At 38.7% G+C, this 24,945-nt stretch overlaps 1 protein-coding gene across 8 annotated transcripts in view; it reads left to right on the top strand.

Moving 5' to 3' along the window:
* The window catches only part of LOC106083463 (calcitonin gene-related peptide type 1 receptor), a 119,613-nt gene extending 95,421 nt beyond the window's left edge, over positions 1 to 24,192 (top strand). For 7 of the 8 annotated variants that reach the window (XM_013246536.1, XM_059366412.1, XM_013246543.2 and 4 more), the window contains 10 exons: positions 16,036 to 16,196; positions 16,396 to 16,765; positions 17,483 to 17,573; positions 17,660 to 17,751; positions 17,820 to 17,946; positions 22,081 to 22,182; positions 22,378 to 22,520; positions 22,989 to 23,062; positions 23,228 to 23,334; positions 23,454 to 24,192. In XM_013246536.1, the coding sequence (XP_013101990.1) occupies positions 16,058 to 16,196; positions 16,396 to 16,765; positions 17,483 to 17,573; positions 17,660 to 17,751; positions 17,820 to 17,946; positions 22,081 to 22,182; positions 22,378 to 22,520; positions 22,989 to 23,062; positions 23,228 to 23,334; positions 23,454 to 23,726 (1,518 nt within the window). In that variant the 5' untranslated portion in view covers positions 16,036 to 16,057 and the 3' untranslated portion in view covers positions 23,727 to 24,192. The remainder of the gene's footprint in view (positions 1 to 16,035; positions 16,197 to 16,395; positions 16,766 to 17,482; positions 17,574 to 17,659; positions 17,752 to 17,819; positions 17,947 to 22,080; positions 22,183 to 22,377; positions 22,521 to 22,988; positions 23,063 to 23,227; positions 23,335 to 23,453) is intronic. The other variant, XM_059366413.1, reaches the window with a different exon arrangement.
* Positions 24,193 to 24,945: the final 753 nt, after the last annotated feature.

The raw sequence follows: 24,945 nt of genomic DNA, 5'->3' as shown, positions 1-24,945 counted from the left end.
CTCAATAACAAAACATGGTGGAAAATGAAGGTAAATGTTGTTTGCTCATCTATATTCCACTAATGCTAATGTTCAATTCAATAAGTTTGAAGAATTTTTCATTAGGTTATCGAATTGTTGTTATTTGACTTGGTTGAGTTTTTCAAAATTCAAGTGCTGCATGTGAGAACGAACATGGGAAAACAGTTGCTACATGTTTGCAGCATTTGGCTGTTTTTGCATGCTGATGTGTTTCCCAGCATGATACACAAAGTGGAAGGAAAATTGCGAATACGCAAAGCGAAACAACATCAAAAATTAAAACAACAGATGGGAACTTTTTATTAAGTTCTTTTGTATGGAATCATAACATAGTTTTGAATTTTTATGGCAGTGCAGCCAAAAAGAAAGTTTGAAAGCACAATTCAACATCGTTCAATATACAAGGTAGCTGGCACGAATTGCTACCAAGTTAACACGAGGCTATCTATCAAACTAGTAATGATAACCACATCATATTTGTTTTATTGCATCTGAGTTTATTTAAAATGAAAATTATTCGGGATGGCGTTCAATCGTAATAGTGTGAATGCGTTTATTTGGTTGGAAACTTAAATGGATATGTTTGTGTATCTCACCATAAATCATTATAATTATACTGGACGCGTTGCCAAACGCAATGGCCGTTCAAAAAACTGCATCACCACCTAAAATGGTTCGGCGAGTGAAGGCTCGAATTCAACGAAATCCCTGCCTTAGTGACAATCAAATATCTAAAGATATGAAAATATCCCGTATATTGCAAAATGATCTTACGCCAAAGAACAAAAAAAAAATTGTTACCCTCGGGAGAACAAAAAAGTTGCTGCTTTAGCACGAACGTAGTGGATTTCCAAACATTATGTTCTCTGGTGAGAAAGAAATCCCAATAGGGCAATTCGTAAAGTCTTAAAACGGCCGTGTTTACATATCAGGAGCACATGTACGAAATGTTGAGCCCAAAACGGCCATCCGATGGATTTTTCATTTTTTCATTCATCTCAAGTAATCTTAAATCTTTATCATTGAGCCTGGCATCAAAGTTAATCCAGCTTATTTTCGGGAAAATATTTTGGAAGCTGGCTTTAAAAGCCGTGGTCGTAGACGATAGACGTACCAAAAAAACTTGGCAACGTCACATAAAGCACGTGTACACCAAGAATGGCTAACAAATCATGTTCCGCATTTCATTTCGTTCACACAGCGGGCGTCCTATTCGCAAGGTGCTAATCCGATGGACTTTTCAACAAATAAATTTAGTTGAAGGGCATAATTTTATTCCACATAACAAATTTCTGCCAAACCAGGCAAAAATTATCAAATCGAAAGATCGGTTGATATGGAGCTACATCTGTTTATAGACCGATTCAGATCATACATGGCACAGCTGTTGAAAGTCATATCAGGACACTGCGTGAAAATTTTTCGCCAAATCGGACAAAAATTGCGGCTTGTAAAGGCTCAGGAAGCCAAATCGGGAGATTGGTTTATATGGGATCTATATCAGGTTATAGACTGATTTTGACCGTACTTGGCACAGTTGTTGAAAGTCATAACAGAACACTATATGCAACATCTTAGCTTAATCGGACAAACATTGAGGCTTGTAAGGGCTTAAGAATTCAAAGGGGGAAATCTGTTTATAGGCCGATTCGGATCATACTTGGCACAGTTTTTTGAAACTCATAACAAAACACTATATGCAAAATTTTAGCCAAATCAGTCAAAAATTGCGGCTTGTAAGGGATCAGGAGTCATATCGGGAGATCGGTTTATATGGAAGCCATATCAAAATCTGAACCAATATGGCTCATTTTTAATCCCTAACGATCTACATCAGGGGCACGCTTTACGCGTTCGACCGCTATCTTGATTTCGTCGGACGGACATGGCTAGATCAACTCAGAATGTCGAGACGATCAAGAATATATATACTTTATGGGGTCTTAGATACTTTATTGGGTCTTAGATCAATATTTCGAAGCGTTACAAACGGAATGAGTAGATTAGCACCCCCATCCTATGGTGGTGGCTACAATTTACATTCGTGCAGCTTGCACTTCGAGTTTTGACCGACTCAAAGCAATAGTCAAGGCAAACGGTGCCATATTGAGCAAGCGGGAATGGGTTCTGAAATATAGATCACTTCTAGCTGTATTGTTTAAATCAATAAAATTAAATTTTCTAAAAAAAAAATTGTTGTTAACTTGGTTAGTGGTCGTCAATACATTTTAAGTTGATATAGCCATGTCCGTCCGTTTCGTTACAATCCGGTGAAAATTGGATAAGTTATGCATTCTAATTCGGCACGGATATTGAGTGGTCCAATAAATATAAGTCACTGTTAAATTTTGTATTTCAAATTTCAACGAAATCGGTTAATAAATAAAGCTTTTATGAGCATCAGACCCTTAACCGGCATATCGGTCTATATGACAGCTATATCTGAACCATATTTGGGTTCTAGACGTAAAACTACTCACTGTTTAAAATTTCGGTGAAATCGGTTTAAAAATAAAGCTTTTATGGGCTTCAGACCCTGAATCGGGAGATCGGTCCATATGGCAGCTATATCTAAATATAGTCCGATCTGAACTATATTTAGGTCAGATGTCGGGAGGCTTTCAGCGAAATCGGGTAATAAATAAAGCTTTTATGGGCTTCAGACCCATTATCGGCACATCGGTATATATGACAGCTATATATAAATATAGTCCGATCTGAGCCATATTTGGGTCAGTTGTCGGGAAGCTTTAAGCTTCTCAATGTTTCAAATTTCAGCGAAATCGAATCAAAAATAAAGAATTTATGGGCATTAGACCCTTTATCGGCAGATCGGTCTATATAGCAGCTATATCCAAATATGGTCCCATCTGGCCCGTTCAAAAAACTTAACCAGCGTGCATCAAAAAGACGCATCTGTGCCAAATTTCCGCTCAATATCTCAAATTTTGAAGACTGTAGAGTAACTACAACAGACGGACGGACAGACACACGGACATCGTTAAATCTTGTAAGAATTTTACGATGATCCGAAATATATATACTTTGTAGGGTCGGAAATTGATATTTCGATGCGTTGCGCGGAATGACTAAATGAATATACCCCCTATCCTACGGTGGTGGGTATAATACTCCTTATCCACGTATATGGTCCAAATCGGTACATGTTTAGAATTGGTGCGATTAGACCAATACTTTATGGAGAACAAGTAAGGATAATACATGAGGTTCAGAGAACATGTTGTCTTGGAATAGACGGAGCGATAAGGACCACGTCCACTAAGGCACTGGAGACTACTCTAGATATCCGACCTATAGACATACAGATTAAGTGTGAGGCAACCATTGCGACTATGAGACTTACGGCGATTTGAGAATGGATAGAGAATAAGAGCAGGTCATACAATCGCCGCATAATCGAGGCGACGATAGAAAACCTGGTAAGAATAAAAGAGGTTTCCTATCGGATACCTGAAACGACACTTGAGCCTGAGTGCGTGGCACTGCTACCAGCGGCACAATCTCTGATTTACGGAACCCTAATATTGGCATCTAGAATATCATTTTACACGGATTGGTGAAAGCTAGAGTGGGCCTGTGGGTCTACATTGAGAACCCAGGGACTGAGCTCTGTTTGACTACCTGACATAACACAATTCTTCAAGCAGAGATCCGGGCGATGACGGAAAGCGTGAGGTGGTGTGGTGCTAACGCGAGGACGTCGAGTGTGAACATCTTTATGGACAGTAAACTGACCATCAGAGATATAACAACTAGGACGATAAATTCACGAACAGTCTTCGAGTGTAAGAAGGATATTAACGCCTTCTCTGCGGATGGCACGATCCGCATCGTTTGGGTGCCGGGCCATACCGGAGTAAGGGGGAATGAAAGGGAAGACGATTAGGCAGTGAAGGCCAGAGGACTGCCGTCAATGAACTTGGTTAAACCGAAGCCTTTCGGGTCGCGCAATCCAAGTTAAGATCGTGGGCTATGAACGCGCATGTAATACTGTAGAGTGGCGAAACTGTCGGTAGGACGACGAAACTCCTATGGGCATACCCGGATTGTGAGAAGACGAGGCTATTACTGAAAGGACGTAAGAAGGAGGTCAGTATAGCTTTCGGTATCATAACAAAACACATAGGACTACGAGCTCACTTATGCCAAATTGGTGCTTAAAGTGACAGCATGTGTGGAAGATGATGAGACGTTGGAGCATAGCCTATGTCATTGACACCGGCACTTAGTTGGGGACACAATACCAGACATAAACCAACTAAGGGACGTGGTATGACAAACAATTAGGGATTTTGTAAGTAGGACGGAATTCTTGACTTACAAATGTCTTTTTCGAGGTTACAAGTATACCTGGAGGCAAGGTGTTTCAGTCTCCGATTAAACACAAATCCACAGTAAAATTCATGCCTCGTATTACGGCAGCCATAATACGGGACGTCACCTACAGTTAGCGTTATGACGCCTTTCCCAATCGCCTGTATGACAGTTATATCGGCCTTATATCTTAAAATACATCCGCAAGTTCGTATATTGCACCTTCTTTGTAAAGAGTTCGGAAATTCCAGGTAGAGATACGCAACATTAGGAGAATCTCTTTGAAATCTTCTTTGATTTGTACTTACCACCAAAGAATGGGGGTATACTTATCTAGTCATTCCGTTTGTAACATCTTGGAATATTGATCTGGGACTTCTTATATCGAATATATTCTTGATCATTCTTGATGATGTGAGCTATGTAGTCATGTCGGCCGTCAGATCGTCTATCAAAATCACGATATCGTCCGAATAAATGAAGATATCCGCTTGAAATTTTCCACAGATACTGCCTATTGATGTTGGTCAATGGGGATTGCAAATGAGCTATATCGACTTTCATTATCATTTCTATTACGACTTTCAACTACTGCGTCAAATATGCTATAAGTCGGTGCCTAACCTGATATAGCTCCCATATAAACCAATCTCCCAAATTGACATATTCGGCCCTGGAAGCGACAATCGTTACATTTTACATCTTCAACTTCTGGAGGCCGCAACTGCTATCCTAATGGGCTGAAATTTTTTACGTAGTGTTGTGCTACTACTTCCAACAACCGTGCCATGTACGGTTCAAAAGTTCATAAAGTACAACTATGGTATGTAAAACAAACTTTTAACTAAAACCATGGTGGTGGTTTCCCAAGATTCGGCCCATCGAATTTAAAGCCAAATATACAAACATGTTTAATAATGAACCAATGGGTGGAAATTGGTCTTTAAAATGATCGCTGAACTCTCACTTGGCGTTAAAATGCAAAGTCTGCCCGAGATTCCGCAATTAAACTTTCAGTTGCTTATAATTCTTTAAAGTTTCCTTCAATAAATGTTGTAGTTGCCAATACTATTCTCCGCATCGTTGTTAGACATACATCTTACAAATTAAGAAATTTAACCACAAATAAGAGGATTTCGTTTAAAGAACTAATTTGGATATAGCAAACGCTGAGGGTGCCTAAATCATCCGGCATTTGTAGCCCTTTAATTTGGCACAATGGTTATGGCAAGGCAGTGGATTTTAGTTTTGCCTCCCATGGTGTTTTTACAGCATGCACATAAACAATGCCGCACGCCTTCAATTGCCTTTCAACCACAAAATGAGATTAGGTGTTCCTATGTAACAACAAGGCATAGTCTGCCTTGTTTTTCCAATTCCCATCTAGTATAGGGCTTGTTTAGTACTATTACAAGTGCGTTCAAAGCGAATGATGAAATCAACCAACACAGGCAGAGATAACTCTGTTGTGATAGTGAAGCACGTTTCCCAGAATGCCTCTCAAAGGACTTGTAGTACATTTGTGCAACGTATACAACATTGATGACGTCATCGTAGAGTTTATTAAAGAATAACGTGGGATGTTTAGCAGACGATGTCAAACACATTATTATTGCTTATAAAGGGTGATTTTTTTGAGGTTAGGATTTTCATGCATTAGTATTTGACAGATCACGTGGGATTTCAGACATGGTGTCAAAGAGAAAGATGCTCAGTATGCTTTGACATTTCATCATGAATAGACTTACTAACGAGCAACGCTTGCAAATCATTTTCAGTGAATGGGCCCTAGAAAAGTTGGCAGAAAATCCGCTTTTTTATCGACAAATTTTGTTCAGCGATGAGGCTCATTTCTGGTTGAATGGCTACGTAAATAAGCAAAATTGCCGCATTTGGAGTGAAGAGCAACCAGAAGCCGTTCAAGAACTGCCCATGCATCCCGAAAAATGCACTGTTTGGTGTGGTTTGTACGCTGGTGGAATCATTGGACCGTATTTTTTCAAAGATGCTGTTGGACGCAACGTTACGGTGAATGAACACATTTCGAACCGAACACTGATTTTGGTAATAAAATTCAATGATTTGCAAGCGTTGCTCGTTAGTAAGTCTATTCATGATGAAATGTCATAGCATACTGAGCATCTTTCTCTTTGACACCATGTCTGAAATCCCACGTGATCTGTCAAATACTAATGCATGAAAATCCTAACCTCAAAAAAATCACCCTTTATTTGAAATTGGAAGAGGGCAGTAGTTGACATCAATAGGAGACAAATGAAAGGATAGAGAAATCATGTATGACAAATGTTAGAAATTAAATAAAATTTCAGTTTTTATACCCACCACCGAAGTATGGGGTATATTAATTTTTTCATTCCGTTTGAAACACATCGAAATATCCATTTCCGACCCTAGGTTAGGTTAGGTAAAAGTGGCAGTCCTTTACAGACTCACTTAGACAATTTTAAGCCTATTGTAATACCACAGTAGCGACAGACCAAGGCTTCTGGCTGGAATCGAACCCACGATCACTGTACTGGTAATCCAAGCACGCTACCAACTCGGCGAACGGGGCGGTCTTACCGACCCTATAAATTATATAAATTCTTGATCGGCGTAAAAATCTGAGACCATCTGGCCATGTCCGTCCGTCTTTCTTTTGAAATCACGCTACAGTTATTAAAAAATAGAGATATTGAGCTGAAACTTTGCACAGATTCTGTTTTTGTACATAAGCAGGTTAAGTTCGAAGATGGGCTATGTCGGACTATATCTTGATATCGCCCCCATAAAGACCGATACCCCGATTCAGGGTCTTAGGCCCATAAAAGCCACATTTATTATGCGATTTTGCTGAAATTTGGGATAGTGAGTTCCGTAAGGCCCTTCGACATCTTTCTTCAATTTGGCTCAGATCGGTTCAGATTTAGATATAGTTGCCATATAGACCGATCCCTCGATATAAGGTTTTGGGCCCATGAAAGGCGCATTTGTTGTCCGATGTCGCCGAAATTTGGGACATTGAGTTGTGTGAGGCCCTTCAACATTCTTCTTTAATTTGGCTCAGATCGGTTTAGATTTGAATATAGCTACCATATAGACCGATCTCTCGATATAAGGTTTTGGGCCCATGAGAGGCGCATTTATTGTCCGATTTCGCCGAAATTTGCGACAGTGAGTTGCGTTAGGTTCTTTGACAACTTTCTGCAGTTTGGCACAGATTGGTCCAGATTTGGATATAGTTGCCATATAGACTGATCTCTCGATTTTAAGTCTTGGCCCCATTAAAAGGCGCATTTATTGTCCCATTTCGCCGAAATTTGCGACAGTGAGTTGCGTTAGGTTCTTTGACAATTTTCTGCAGTTTAGCACAGATTGGTCCAGATTTCGATATAGTTACCATATAGAATGATCTCTCGATTTAAGCTTTTGAACCCACAAAAGGCACAATTATTGTCCGATTTCGCCGAAATTTGGGACAGTGAGTTGTGTTAGGCTCTACGTCAGCCCTCTTTGGCCCAGATCGGCTCAGATTTGAATATAGCTGTCATATAAACCGATCTTTCGAGTTAAGGTCTTGGCCCCATAAAAGACGAATTTATAATCCGATTTCGCTGAAATTTTATCGGTCTATATTGGTACCAAAAAGACTAATATTTTGTTCTACAAAATTGAACAAATATATGTACTTAATAGACCACTCAATATGCGTGTAGAATTTGGTCTAAATCGGACTATATTAAGATAAAGCTGCTATGGGGTTTTTGTCCCCATAGCATCTTATGAATATTTCACCGGATTATGACGAATGGTGGTTTACATATATATCCGAGGTGGTGGGTATCCAAAGTTCGGCCCGGCTGAACTTTGCGCTTTTTTACTTGTTGTATTTAAATTTTGGTGACTGGAACACGAATTTCGCTGAAAGAACTCTGACCATGGCCCTTATTATATATGTCGTATTTGAATGTTCCTCCACGACTGCCGAAAATTCGCGGTTTTTTTCTGTGGATATTATGAACAAAACTACTGCTTGCAAGTATCATCTATTACAAAAAGCAAACACCTTAATATCAATGATATATCATCTTTAAATTTTGACAATCAAAGTCGAAAATTTGTCTTTGAATAATTTTGCCTTTAATACATTGCTCAGGTACATATAACTCCCTACAGTTTGTCGATATTTTCGCATTCTGCTATTGCGTGAAGAATTCTGTGTTTGATATGAGAACATGTTCAACATGTTGCATTTTCCCAGCAGTATTTAATGATTCCATCTCTTAGCAAATGAAAATGTCAACAGGTTCCTCATTGACATGTAAGTTATACTTCTCTGCACAAAAGAAATGCAATTACTTTGTCTATTTATCAGTATGTGTGTTGTAATAAATTCTTTGCATTGATGTTACCAAATGATTGCACCTGGAAAATGCAGTTATTCATACATCAGGACAATGTCACCATGATAGTGTTATTTCATTAGCCAAAGGTAAGTGAACGTAATAGAAATGTCAATATCATCTACTGGTGATGCCATGGCTCGTTTCTCTAGCAATAGTAAATGCAATTTTTTAATGACAATTATTAATTATGTTAGCCTGGACCTAATGTACAGTATAAATATAATATTGCATTTGTGGAGTTGTTAAGAGGTTTGAATCGAATTTGAGTTGTATAATATATGCCTGAATAAAATAAAATACAATTTATTAAAAAACAATTCTTTGCAATAAAACTCATTTGTTTTAAACAAGTAGGCCTGAGAGCCAATTATTGTATTGTTAGGTTATTTATTAATGTAATTGGGAACATTTCGGTTGTTGTTGTTTTAGCATTACCTATGAAATAAAAGTTATTAAACTGTCCTCCATAGGATGGGGGTATACTAATTTCTTCATTCTGTTTGTAACACCTCGAAATATTCATCTAAGACCGCATAAAGTATATTTATTCTTGATCGTCGTGACATTTCAAGTCGATCTAGCCATCATCCGTCTGTCTGTCCGTCCGTCTGTCTGTCGAAAACGCGCCAAATTTCGAAGGAGTAAAGCTTGGAGCTTGAATTTTTGCGCAAATACTTTTATTAGTATAGGTCGGTTGGGATTGTAAATGGGCCATATCGGTCCATGCTTTGTTATATCTGCCATCAGGGACGTAGCAAGGATTTGGGGGGGGGGGGGGGGGGCTGGCACCACACATTTCTTCATAATCGAAATTTGCCAAAATTGTTGTTACTGTAAAATTTGGTGAAGATACTTCTTTTTTCAATTATGGTAGCTATTGGTTGCAGGAACTGACACATAGGCGGTGGCATTTGGTCATAAAAGCAGAGCTGAATTTTACACTGATTGCCAACACAGTGCAAATATTTTTTGGGGGTTGTATTAATGGCTTCGAACGCTAAACAACGGCAACGGCTCTTGCTGCTGCTCCGTGTGCACAGGTTCGCATTAACGACGAAAAATGCCAAAAATAGACCTGCCTTAGAGGGCTCCCGTCCCTGGCTACGCCCCTGTCTGCCATATAAACCGATTTTGGGATTTGACTTCTTGAGGTTCTTGCACGAGGTATTTTTTTGTGACTTCCAAGTATGATTCAAATTGGTCTATAACGTGATAAACTGCCATATATACCGATCCTGGATCTTGAATTCTCAAGCTTTCAGGTGGCTTGAGAATTCAAGATCCAGGATCGGTATATATGGCTGTTTATCAGGTTATTGACCAATTTGAATTTTTATCCGATTTGGCTGAAATTTTGCATGAGGTATTTTGTTATGGCTTTTAACAACTGTGCTGAGTGTGGTTGAAATCGATCCATAACTTGATATAGCTGTCACATAAACCGGGTGCAATTATTATCCGATTTGGCTGAAAGTTTGCACGACGTGTTTCGTGCTATATCAGGCTATGAACCGATTTGAACCATACTTAGTACAGTAGTTGAAAGTCATAACAAAACACGATTTGAACCATACCAAATCGTTTTATAACCTGATATAGTTGCCACATAAACCGATCTGGGTTCTTGACTTCTTGAGCCTCTAGAGGCCGCAATTATTATCCTTTGGCTGAAATTTTGCACGACGTGTTTCGTTATGACTTTCAACTACTGTGCTAAGTATGGTTCAAATTGGTTCATATCCTAATATAGCTCCCGTATAAAACGATCTGGGTTCTTGACTTAAACCTCTAGAGGGCGCAATTAATATCCGCTTTGGCTGAATTTGCTGATTTTGTACAACGTCTTCTCCCATGATTTTCAACATACGTGTTAAATATGGTCTGAATCGGTCTACAGCCTGATATAACTCCCATATAAACCGATTTCCTTATTTTACTTCTTGAGCTTCTAAAGGATAAAATTCTTATTCAAATTGGCTGAAATTTTACAAAATAACTTCTACTATGGTCTCCAACATTCAATTCGATTATGGTACGAATCGGACCATAACTTGAAATAGCTCCAGTAGCATAGAAATTATTTTCTTGTATCCTTTGTTTGCCTAAAAAGAGTTACCGAGAATAGAACTCGTCAATTGCGATCCATGGTGAAGGGTATAAAAGATTCGTCCCGGTCGAACATAGCACGCTTTTACACTCTAAGACCGTTCATGACCCTACCGTCCTGATTGCTAATGCCCTGATGGCCAGTTTTGTTTGTAAAGATGTTCACACTCAACGTCCTCGCTTCAACATCACACCACCTTACGCAATCCGTGATTTCCTCGATCTCCGCCTGCAGGACCGTATTATGATCAGGCAGTTGAAAACGGATCTCTGGTACTGGGTTCTCAATGATGGCCTACTCTGTCCTCTAGCTTTGATCCATCTGTGTGGCATGATATACCAGATGGCAAAACTAGGATTCCGTCAATCCAAGACTGTGCCACTGGCAGCAGTACCTCGCACTTGACGTCAAGCTTCTTCTCAGGTATCCGATGTGAAACCTCTTCCATTCCAGCTGTCCTATCATCACCTCGATTATACTACGAAGGTGTGCTAGTATCCTCGAACCCTTCTTCATAGCCTTAAGTCTTATAGCCGCAGTTGCTGCCTCACACTTAGTCTGTATGTCTATGGGTCGGATATCTAGAATAGTCTCCAGTGCCTTAGTATGTGTGCGCATGCCTCTCACTCGACCTTACGAGTCGTCTCAGGTACCCGATCACAAACCTCTTCCGTTCCTTCCAGGCTTTCTATCATTGTACAGTGAGATAAAATAAAAAAAAAAAAACAAGTAAAAGCGTTCTAAGTTCGGCCGGGCCGAATCTTATATACCCTCCACCATGGATCGCATTTGTCGAGTTCTTTTCCCGGCATCTCTTCTTAGGCAAAAAAGGATATAAGAAAAGAGTTGCTCTGCTATTAAGACGATGTCAAGATATGGTCCGGTTCGGACCACAATAAAATTATACAGGGTGGCTGATGAAAGCCGCTACCAAAAAAAAATGTAATAACTTTTTTTCTATTTAATAATAATAATTTAATAATTAATTTAATTAATTAATTAATTAATTTAATTAATAATAATTTAATAATTAATTTAATAATTTAATTTAACATGAATAAAAGAAAAATGTATTCCATACACCGAAAAAAAAATGTAGCAATATTCATCATTGTAGCAATATTCATCAGCCACCCTGTATGTTGGAGACCTGTGTAAAATTTCAGCCAATTCGTATAAGAATTGCGCCCATTGGGGCTCACGAAGTAAAATAGAGAGAACGATTTATATGGGATCTGTATCGGGCTATAGACCGATTCAGACCATAATAAACACGTTTGTTGATGGTCATGAGAGGATCCATCGTACAAAATTTCAGGCATATCGGATAATAAATGCGACCTCTAGGGGTCAAGAAGTCAAGTTCCCAGATCGGTTTATATGGCAGCTCTATCAGGTTATGAACCGATTTGAACCTTATTTGACACAGTTGTTGAAAGTAAAAATAAAATACGTCATGCAAAATTTCAGCCAAATCGGATAGGAATTGCGCCCTCTAAAAGCTCAAGAAGTCAAATCCCCAGATCTGTTTATATGACAGCTATATCAGGTTATGGACCGATTTGAACCATACTTGGCATAGTTGTTGGATATCATAACGAAATACTTCGTGCAAAAATTCATTCAAATCGGATAAGAATTGTGCCCTCTAGAGGCTCAAGAAGTCAAGACCCAAGATCGGTTTATATGGCAGCTATATCAGGTTATGGACCGATTTAAACCATACTTGGCACAGTTGTTGGGTATCATAACAAAACACGTCGTGCGAAATTCCATTCCATTCGGATAAGAATTGCGCCCTCTAGAGGCTCAAGAAGTCAAGACCCCAGATCGGTTTATATGGCAGCTATATCAGGTTATGGACCGATTTCAACCATACTTGGCACAGTTGTTGGATATAATAACAAAACACGTCGTGCAAAATTTCATTTCAATCGGATAAGAATTGCGCACTCTAGACGCTCAAGAAGTCAAAACCCAAGATCGGTTTATATGGCAGCTATATCAGGTTATGGACCGATTTGAACCATACTTGGCACAGTTGTTGGATATCATAACAAAACACGTCATGCAAAATTTCATTCTGATCGGATAAGAATTGCGCACGCTAGAGGCTCAAGAAGTCAAGACCCAAGATCGGTTTATATGGCAGCTATATCAGGTTATGAACCGATTTGAACCATACTTAGCACAGTTGTTGGATATCATAACAAAACACGTCGTGCAAAATTTCATTTCAATCGGATAAGAATTGCGCACTCTAGAGGCTCAAGAAGTCAAGACCCAAGATCGGTTTAAATGGCAGCTATATCAAAACATGGACCGATATGGCCCATTTACAATACCAACCGACCTACACTAATAAGAAGTATTTGTGCAAAATTTCAAGCGGCTAGCTTTACTCCTTCGGAAGTTAGCGTGCTTTCGACAGACAGACGGACGGACGGACGGATGGACAGACGGACGGCCATGGCTAGATCGACATAAAATGTCACGACGATCAAGAATATATATACTTTATGGGGTCTCAGACAAATATTTCGAGTAGTTACAAACAGAATGACGAAATTAGTATACCCCCATCATGGTAGAGGGTATAAAAATATGCCATTTGAGAACAGATAGAAATATCTCTTTAAAATTTGAGGTGGTTAGAGCTGAGGAGTTGACGAGATCGTGTGCAAATACCACAAATGTCTTCGCAAATTGCAAAACACGAAGCCGATCTCGGTCAAAATTTCAACAAATTCAAATAGAAACACGTATATCCTCGAAACCAGTGGAGATATTGTACTTTTTTGAGCACTATCCAGCAAAAAAAGAATTTTGAAAATCGGACCACAAATGAAGGTTTGCAGCCCCAACAATTTTTCGGAATACCAACAATTTTTCGGTGACCAACTTTAGGGGTTTGCCAAAAGGCGCCCGAACCACCTAGGGCTTTGAAATTTTGAACGCAATCTCACTAATATCTCAACTCTAACCTTTCAAATTTCAAAGAGTTATCTCTTCCCGATCTCAAACGGCATAATTTTTCTAGTTTTTTTCGATTTTATCCACTGTGCGCCGCCTTGATTACATCTATCCATTCTCCCAACGCCTTAAGTCTCATAGCCGCAGTGGATGCCTCACTCCTAATCTGAATGTCAATAAGTCGTATATCTAGAATAGGCTGCAGTGCCATAGTGGACGTGGTCCTTATCGCTCCCTTATGCAAAGACAACATGTTCTTTGAACCTGTTGTACTATACTTACGTTGCACTTTTTCTCCATTGCAGTCCACCAAACTACTGTGACGTAAGTAGGCATTGGTGTAATTTTGCTGTTGTAAGGCCAATAGACTATCCTCGGATTCAGGCCCCATTTGGAACCTACGGCCCGTCTATTTAGTGCCGAACATTGGACAGACGGACATGGTTTAACCGGATTGGGAAGAATGTCTTTGTCGAACGGCAAATTTGATCGCAGTCGCAGTAGTGGCGCAATGTACAGTTCATTGTTTTGCCATAATCTTCTTCTTAAATACAAAATTCAATTTGTGTTTGTTTGTATGTTTGTTCCGTATAGACTCAAAAACGGCTGAATCGATTACCTTGAAATTTTCACAGATTGTGTAGGTCGGTCTGGAAGGAAACATAGGCTATATAACTTCTTCATATCGGAAGGGGGCGGACCCTCCCCTTACACCAAAAGTGCTACCCAAAAATAAAAGTGGACCGATCGGGACAATATGGGACTCAAACGAGAAGTATTCGAGAGTAAATTACGAATATGATCAGAAGTTAGAAATAGCCTTAATAATTTATTGATAACGGAAGGGGACTGTTTCCTCCACCGTTACCCCAAAAACACCACATAAAATCTGAAGTGGACCGATAACGACAATATAGGTATCAAATGATAAGTATAAGGGAATCTGGCATACACATTCATGTCGAAGTCTAGGGGGTCACCCCACCCCTACAAAAACACCCAAAATGGGCACATTAGTCAATCACGCATATATGGGACTCGGCTTGTTTGTTCCGTATAGATTGAAACTCGGCATAACCGATTTCCTCGAAATTTTCGGTCAGGAAGGAAACATAGGCTATATAATTTTTCCGTATCGGAAGGGGGGGGGGGGGGGGGGGGGGGGCGGACCCTGCCCCTCATGCCAAAATCACAACCGAAAATCAAAAGTATACCGATCGGGACAATATAGGTATCAAATGGAAGGTATTGGAGAGTAGAACACGAATGTGGCATTTAAATTTGAGTCTAAGTACCCACCGAGCCGCCCCAACAACAAAACTCCCCCAAACAGACATATTGGACGTTCATTTCAATATGGGACTCAAATGAAAGGTATTCGGGAGTAAATTTCGAATCTGGCATACAAAATCAGATCGAAGTATAGGGGGTCACGCCACCCCTCAAAAACGTCATTAGACCCATTATGACTATATGATACTTGGCTGAACCGATTTGCTTAAAATTATAATAGATTGTGTACGTTTGTCTGGCAGGAAATATAGGATATATAATTTTTTGTGTGGATCGGGTGGAGACTGACCCTCCCCCTATACCCAAAAACGCCACCCATATTCGAAAGTGGTCCGTTGGCTACAATAAGGGTATCGAATGAAAGGTATTGGAGACCAGAAAACGAATATGATAATAAAATTTGGGTCCAAGTCGAATTCGAATTCGATATCCGCATTCAGGGCGAAATGTGCCCACCTTAAAAAGATATTAGAGAGTTAAAGAAGGCGCAGCGGAGCGAGCCCAGTTCGCCTTGTGCCTTATAAATGCGTATTTTCCACTGGATCTCTAAGAAAATAATACATTCAACTTTGGGCATCATGTCGGCTCGACTTGTCATTAACCGATCGCTATTACATATGTTGCTTATTAGTATCTAAGGGAAAAATATTCTGGGGCGTGAGAAACTAATCCTTCTTGGTGGCGTAGCGGATTGGCTAATAATGTACATGGTCGTGTCTAATAGTTATTTGGTGCGTATGAGTTAATTTTTAATGTATACGACTTTAAACCTGTGATTGAAATCTTCTTCTTGTTATTTAACTTTCCCTCCTTCATTTTGTTTTGCTCATTTTTTTTTTTTTTTGCCTTCAAACTAATTGGTATTAAAAACAAATGCTTGCTTGTCTGGTTTCTTTATAGGTTAAATAAATACAACAAAAACATGGAGCTGTTACTAAATCAACTTAGTCGGAGTAAACGGGATGCCAATCTAAAGGAATTTCTAACACATCTATTTGTGGATTGCATGGTGAAGTATAAAAACGAATCATGGTTTCGAAATCAATCGGCACAAAGTACTGGTAAGAAAAAATATTCAGTAGAGGATAATACATTTCTAGATAAAATTAGACCTTATTATTACTACTGAAGCGAAATACTCTGAAAAAAGATTCAAAGAGATATGCTTTGTGAGCAACATAAAAGCTCATCACTTCTCATTAGTGTGAGTACTAATGTTTTGTCTTTCAATTGTATGTTCTTTTGTTTTTTTTTCCACAGAATTCCCCACCTCCATACCACGCTATGTAGAAGATGCTGTTCTGAATCAGGGCTCAATTAATTTAGAAAATGTCAATATTGCCGAAGAGGAACGCAATGAGTTGTACGCCACCATAAGTGCTGCCACTCTTTCGCCTAATTCAATTACTTCATTTACGGAGGCCGTGGAAGATGCATTCACAACCAATGGCATGTCAACAACCGGCCAATACTCATCAACAGCTTCCACCCCAACAGAGGAGGTGGCATTCTGTCCCTTGCGCTTTGATGGCTACCTGTGTTGGCCACGCACCCCAGCTGGCACTGTACTCAGTCAGTATTGTCCAGACTTTGTGGAGGGATTTAATAGTAAATTTTTGGCCCACAAAACGTAAGTAGAGCAGGATTAGAGCAGCAGCAATGGGGCTTATCTTTGAGGCAAACGCAATCAAAGTGGGTGTTAAGTAGGTAAATATCTGCGTAAAATGGATATTAATTGGCTTTAATGAAAGTGGAAAGGATTTCGTATAAGTATGGGGTTTGAAAGTACTAGACTAAGCCTAGTCGAAAGTATAGCATTAGACGAAATAATTGTGTAGGCAAACAATGGAATTCAACGAATGTGTTAGGAGGTAAGAATATCTTGAGGCATCATACAAATATTTTGAAATTAATGACTGACGGGAATTTGGAATTTTGAAATGGGTTTTTGAGGGGGGAATGTAAAGGCCACACTTAACACCTTAGAGTTTTAGAATAAAGTATAAGAAATTGAAAGAATTATTAAAGAATGATTTTCAAAGAAAAGTATTGAAACAAAACAAGATTCGACTCTATTTGTGCTTTAAGAAAATTTAGAAAAAATGTTCGAAGAAATATCCTAATCCGCGCCTTTCGACTTGAAAATGTATATGCCCATCTTTGCCGAAAAACAAATGCTAGAAATAATAGATTTTTTCAATTCGAGAGGTGCAGAAAAATGTTTGATGTAAGATCCATGGTTTGTTCGTAGAATTTTCTTATAGATAATGTTTTTGCTATACAATATTAATTTTTTTTCATCTATACAAATCAAACTGTCCCCATATCTAATATCCCATTTTTCTAGTTGCCTAGAAAATGGCACATGGTATCATCATCCCGAGAGCTTACAAGAGTGGTCCAACTATACAAATTGCATTGACTATGAAGATTTGGAGGTAGAATAATCACTTATATAGATTTCTCACTGTTACAACTTTCGATATTTCTATTATCTTACTGTCCTACGTTTCTTTTTTAACAGTTTCGAACATTTGTTAATGAATTGTATGTGAAAGGCTATGCAGTGTCCGCTGTGGCATTAATTCTCTCCCTTATAATATTTTTGGGTTTTAAGTAAGCACTGGCATCAGATTTATTAATCACATCCCTACATAAAAATGTAAACCATTTATTGTTATCAGATCCTTGCGTTGCACCAGGATTCGCATTCATGTTCATTTATTCGCCTCTTTGGCATTTACTTGCATCACTTGGATCTTGTGGTATAAATTTGTTGTTGAGGAGCCAGAAACAATACGAGACAATACGGTAAGTATATAAGAAAACTGTTAACGGTCTTTTTTATAAAAATGAAATGTTGACAAAATATCCTATAGAAAATGAAATTTTGATCAAATTTCCTATAGAAATGAAATTTTAGAAAAATTTCCTATAAAAATGAAATTTTGAATAAATTTCCTTTAGAAATGAAATTTTGACAAAATTTCCCACAGCAATGAAATTTTGATGAAATATCCCGTATAAATTAAAATTTTGTCAATTTTTTTTATAGAAATTGATAAAATTTCCTATAGAAATGAAATTTTGATAAAATTTCCTATAGAAATAAAATTTTAAAAAATTTCTGATAGAAAAAAATTTGATAAAATTTCCCTTATAAATGGGATGCATTGTCCCCTTCCCTACGTCCCACCTCCATGCCCGCCAAATGGATATGTAGTCAAAATTTAACTCAATTGAAAGGTATATGAGAGTAGGTTAGGTTAGTTTGCGGAGGGTGCGGATATTAATCCGCCCCATGCCACGATGGACATACACCTTAGTCAGTAATCGGCTAAAGTTACCTCGAAACAGAAAATCTAAGTCAGGAATTCGGTGTTACTTACAGTTGCTTCATGTCTGGCATTGTGTCCGAAAACAAATGACGGTGTCTGTTAGCCGCAAAAGCCGGGCAATGGCATAGGAAATGCTTCAAGGTTTTTATTGAGAGTAAAAAACGAATAGGATATCGAAATGTGCGGCCAAATCTTAAGACTTTGAGCCGCTCCACCCCTTAAACAATAGGGTGGTGTTTGCATATTTACGAGATGCTGGAGTAGAGTACGAAATCGATACCCGCTTTCGGTACCAGACCTCAGGGGGTCCAGCCCACCTACACAACTCTCGCCAAACTAGACTTATTCGCTGACCACCCCATCCTATGGTGGTGAGTATAAAAATCGCCCTAAGAAGTTGTATTGCAAGTGGTTCTGCCGTTTGCAACATCACATGTCATCCGTTTCCGTTGGCGTGCAGGTTTTAACGAATTCACCGCCGGTTCCGTTCATTTGTTATATCCTCAACCACAGACTGTGACTGGGCACTGTATTGTTATTAGAGGGATATCGTTATCATCAGCGTACATCGATCCTACGTCTATGACTGTGATGTCTGCGTCACAGGCACAAGCTCAAGCGTTGTCGTCCTTGTTCTGTAATCTTTAGGGATCCGAAAACCTTTCGGCCCTGCGGAGTCTAGAGGACTCGTTCACTCCCTCTATAGAATCACAAGAAGAGACTTAAGAGGCGGCCTTGTACGATATCTTTTTATACCCTCCACCATAGTATGGAGGTATACAAATTACGTCATAACGTTTGTAACTCATCGAAATGTTGATCTAAAACCTGTCCTTCCGTCTGTCTGTCGAAAGCACGCTAACTTTCGAACGAGTAAAGCTGGGTGCTTAAAATTTTTTACAAATACTTCTTATTAATGCAGGTCGGCTGTGATTGTAAATGGGCTATATCGGTCTATGTTTTTGTATAGCAGTCATATAAACCGATCTTGGATCTTGACTTCTTGTGCCTCTAGAGGGCTCAATTCTTATCCGATTTGACTGCAATTTTGCACGAAGCTTTTTGTTATAACTTGCAACAACTGTGCTATGTATGGTCAATTGGTAATTGGTCCATAACCTTATATAGCTACCATATAAACCGATCTCCAGATTTGACTTCTTGAGCCTCTGGAGGACGCAATTCTTATCCGATTTGACGGAAGTTGTTCTTATCTGATTCGGTTGACATTTTGCATAACGACTTTTCCTATGACCTTTAACCTACGTGTCAAATATAGTCTGAATCGGTTCATAGTCTGCTATATGTAGCTCCCATATAAACCGATCTCCCAATTTTTCTTCTTGGGCCCCAATAGGGCAACCCTGAAATTTTGCACAATAACTTCTACTTTGGTCTTCATCACCAAGCAGATAAAGAAAATGGAGAAAGTTGGGAACCACAACTTTGAGACAGTCAGTAACTTTATCTACCACGGCACCGCCGTAACCGAAATGAATGACGCCAGTTTTGAGATTAAGCGAAGAATAATACTGGCGAACAGATGCTACTTTGAACTAAGTAAGCAGTTTAAAAACAAGAAGTCAAGATCCCAGATCGGTTTATATGGCAGCTATATCAGGTTATGGACCGATTTGAACCATACTTGGCACAGTTGTTGGATATCATAACAATACACGTCGTGCAAAATTTCAATCCAATCGGATAAGAATTGCGCACTCTAGAGGCTCAAGAATCAAGACCCAAGATCGGTTAATGTGGCAGCTATATCAGGTTATGGACCGATTTGAACTATACTTGGCACAGTTGTTGGATATCATAACGAAACACGTGCAAAATTTCATTCCAATCGGATAAGAATTGCGCACTCTAGAGGCTCAAGAAGTCAAGACCAAGGATCGGTTTATATGGCAGCTATATCAAAACATGGACCGATATGGCCCATTTACAATACCAACCGACCTACACTAATAAGAAGTATTTGTGCAAAATTTCAAGCGGCTAGCTTTACTCCTTCGGAAGTTAGCGTGCTTTCGACAGACAGACGGACGGACGGACATGGCTAGATCGACATAAAATGTCGCGACGATCAAGAATATATATACTTTATGGGGTCTCAGAATATTTCGAGTAGTTACAAACAGAATGACAAATTAGTATATCCCCCATCTTATGGTGGAGGGTATAACAAGGCCACCTCTCGACAGACGAAGACTACACTATACAAGACACTGATACTACCCGTGCTGTTATATGGTTCTGAAGCATGGGTACTTGTGAAAGCAGATGAGGCAGTGCTTGGAGTATTTGAGAGAAAGATTCTTCGTAAAATATATGGACCCGTTTGCGTTAACGGAGAATATAGGCGACGTTTGAACCACGAGCTGAATAAGCTGTATGACGACGATAGCATAGTTACACGCATCAAAATACAACGGCTGTGTTGGCTAGGTCATGTTGTCAGAATGGATGAAGAAGCTCCAGCAAAGAAGTCTTTTGAAGGCAAACACTGTGGTACACTCAAACCGGGAAGACCAAAAGCCCGATGGAAAGATCAAGTGGTGGGAGACACCTCGAAACTTGGTGTCAGAGATAATAGAATGAGCGCAGAAGATCGAGGCGCTTGGAACGCTATTCTATTGGGTTGCCCAAAAAGTAATTGCGGATTTTTTAAAAGAAAGTAAATGGATTTTTAAATAAAATTTAGAATGAACTTTAATCAAATATACTTTTTTACACATTTTTTCTAAAGCAAGCTAAAAGTAACAGCTGATAACTGACAGAAGAAAGAATGCAATTACAGAGTCACAAGCTGTGAAAAAATTTGTCAACTCCGACTATATGAAAAATCCGCAATTACTTTTTGGGCAACCCAATACGTTCGGCTAGTGGAAGAAATATTCTGTCATAGCCAATTAAAGTAAAGTAAAATTGGTCTTCATCATCCATACCATGCATAGCCCGATTTGATATAGCTCCAATAGCATAGCAATTTTTAACCATTGTCCTTTGCTCGCCCTTTAAAAAGATACCGCGCAAAGAACTTGACAAATGTGATCCATGGTGAAGGGTATATAGGATTCAGCCCGGCCGAACTTAGCACTAGTATACTTATTTCTTTTGCGTTAATTAAGAATTTTCTGTAAAAAGCCAATCCGTCAGAGGATTCATGTTTCGGACATTTTATAGAGCCTCCTCGTGGTTTTTTAAGATTCCTCAAATCTCCGTTTAACCAAACAGACTGGGACACACAAAGGGACTGTAAAGGTTAAGCTTACTGCAAACCACACCAGTTCTGGCTCAACTACGTTCCAACAGACGCTACTTCCTTTATTTCTACAGCCAGATCCCTGTGAACGCACTCCACACATGTCAAAGTGTGCCTGAAACTGTACATTTATCAGACCATATTAAACGAATTTGGAATGAAGACACCACCTACTGTTAGAATAACAACAATATTGAGTTTTTCTCATTTCTCATTTCTTAGATCTTTCTTATTTTATTTTGCAATAATTTAATATCTTAAATGTAATTTTTCCTTTTTCATTCTCTGGCTTCGTAATGCTTTTCAAACTTGATTGCCTAAAACCCCCTATTGTCATAGTATTGGTGTATCTCCTTGCATTTGCTAATTCATTACTTCATGTTGGTCAACTACTTTTGGATGTTCTGCGAGGGAATGCATTTACATTTGGTGTTAGTGGTGGTAAGTTGAAATCTTTGCTGCAATGGAAATTACCTTTTGTATTACAGCATAATAAAAACCGAAAAAAAGTTCCTCGTAGATAGTTGTCTAACCATTTTGAGACTGTTAAGTCGTGAGTTTAAAATAACAGCATGGGTGTTGCATACACTTCCCCCTTTCAACCCCAAAACATTTAATTAATGTTCAATTTGCCAGTATCCTTTATCTTTTCCACCAAAGGTATTTGTCAAGGACACAGTTGTTATGCGTTGGTTCAAAATCTTTTCCTGGTTGTCTCCTCTGATCTTTGTGACGGCGTATGGGGTGGCTAGGTATTTTCATCCCGAAGATAACACACAGTAAGTAAAGATTGGGCTTAAAAAGAAGTAGTCCTTTCCTTGGCAGTTATATACATGGAAAAAAAGACAAAAAAATTATTTAAAATGTTTATTAATTTTATTTTTTTTTTTAAATTTTTTTTAAAAATATTTATTAATTTTATTTTTTTTTTTAAATTTTTTAAAAATTTTTATTAAAATTTGTTATTAAATATTAGTAAAATGTTACTAAAATTCATTGCAAAATTGTATTCAATAATGAAAACAATGCCAAATATTTTTTTATCAAACTTCATTAATATAACAATTTTTTATTACCAAAAAATCAATGAAAATTTAATTGAATCTTGAAAAGTATAATCAAATAGCGACAATTTTTTTTCGGTGAAAAAAAAAAAAATCCTTAAAAATCTTTTCTCTGGTTCCTTTAATGAAAATATTATTAACATTATTGAAACGTTTTTCTGCCCTTTTCTCTCCTTTTAACAGCTGCTGGATGAAGGATAGCTTCCTTTTGTGGATATTCTCAGTGCCGGTGTGTGTGTCCTTGGTTTCAAGTTTCTGTAAGTCCGCCTGTTCTACCCCTGGGGGAAATAAAAAAAAAATGTTTATGAGCATTGTTTTTATAAAATATCATTTTGGTGGTTTCCTTTACCTTTGTTTACCTTTCAATTGAACCTTAAATGTCGGTGACTTTATCCTTTCGTTTTTCTTAATGTTCATCGCAGTTTTCCTGGTGAACGTATTGCGTGTGATTGTTCGCAAACTGCATCCACAATCGGCACAACCAGCTCCTTTGGCCATACGCAAGGCCGTACGAGCCACGATTATTTTGGTAAGCATTTGTTTGAGTTGTCCTTTTGTCGAAATACTCGTACTCGTACTCGTAAATAAGAAAATATTATTTTATTGACAAAATTTTTTTGCTTCTTGATTCATTGCCTTTTGCGGCAGGTTCCCTTGTTTGGATTGCAGCATTTTCTGCTACCCTATCGTCCAGACACTGGCACTCCCTTGGAACGTTTCTATCAATTGTTGTCGGTTATATTGGTAAGCCTTCAAGGATTTGTGGTTTCGTTTCTTTTCTGTTTTGCCAACCATGATGTGACTTTTGCGGTGAGAAGTCTATTGAATCGTTTGATGCCCAGTTTGGTTTCTCCACCACCACCAACAAGTAGTACAGGTCAGGTGGCCACAACAACACCCAGCCGTGAGTTAGGAGTCTAAGCGACAGAGGAAATGAGTGAGCAAACGGTAGCTTAACCAAACCGCCCAAATGTCAAGGAACAGTCCACATCATAATCACTCTTTGACAAATTACTATATTGAAATGTCAACCATAATCCCAACCGAATGATCTTCCAGGACCAACCTTTTTCTTTTAGTTTTGTATTTATTAGATAACTATCCTTCTTCAAGGGTTATTTTAGCCGTTTGGCAATTTCTTCTCAAAATGAATCTTTTGTACATTTTGTAATACATACATGTTGAATTGTACTCACAAAATCCTTAACCCATACACTTGTAGTACCATGGACAAGAATCATATATAAACTTGTATAAGAATGTATATCTCACAAATAATAATGAATAAAATATCATATGTAACTGACAGTGGTTTCCACAATAAATGTAACAAATACAATACACGGAATGGAAAATTATATATAAAACGTTTAAGCACATGAGAAAATATTGAATTTGAATTGCAAGGTTACAGCGGGTAAGTATTGGTGTCAGTATAGAGGAAAGCAAAAGTCATGGCCATACATTTCATTTAGTTTTTCAAGGGATGCCAAATAATTTACTGGTATAAGTGCAGCCAGAAGAAAGAGAGAAGAAAATATTCGAAGTTTATTCAGAAGTCGTAAAATTGAAGGCCCAGCAGACACGGCATAGCTGTAAGCACCACACGGGCTGGAACTTTGAGCTCCGACTCGTGTAGTTTTCCACTTTATCATGGGAAGCTTAGCTAAAAGCTAACGGTCGCGTCTACAGTTTGCGGATAGCGGAAAGATGCATATTTATGAGGAGTAAATGTAAATGCTGCCGCGGGCAGTCAGTCATTTCAAGAGGAGAGTCTCAGTGAGGAGTCAGGTGGCACTGACTCTTACTTAAATACTGAGTGCCAATGATACTCAAGATTACTGGAGGAGGCCAGCGTCGGAGCTTGGAGCAAATGGCTAGAGGGATGCATATGCAAACACACATAACCCATGCGGTTGGGGAGCTGGGGCAGTGACTCGCCCCCGGAAAATTATTAGAACTAATCTGAGAACAAAAAGTAATAGCGTGCTAAGTTCGGCCGAGCCGAATCTTATATACCCTCCACCATGGATCGCATTTGTCGAGTTTTTTGCGCGGAATCTCTTTTTAGGCAAATAATTGAATGCTGAACATTGTAGAAGTCATTGTGTTGTATTTCAGTCTATTCGGAGAAGAATTG

Source organism: Stomoxys calcitrans, chromosome 4, assembly GCF_963082655.1.
Source record: "Stomoxys calcitrans chromosome 4, idStoCalc2.1, whole genome shotgun sequence".
NCBI classification, from domain to species: domain Eukaryota; kingdom Metazoa; phylum Arthropoda; class Insecta; order Diptera; family Muscidae; genus Stomoxys; species Stomoxys calcitrans.
This window is presented reverse-complemented; position numbering and strand designations above follow the sequence as displayed.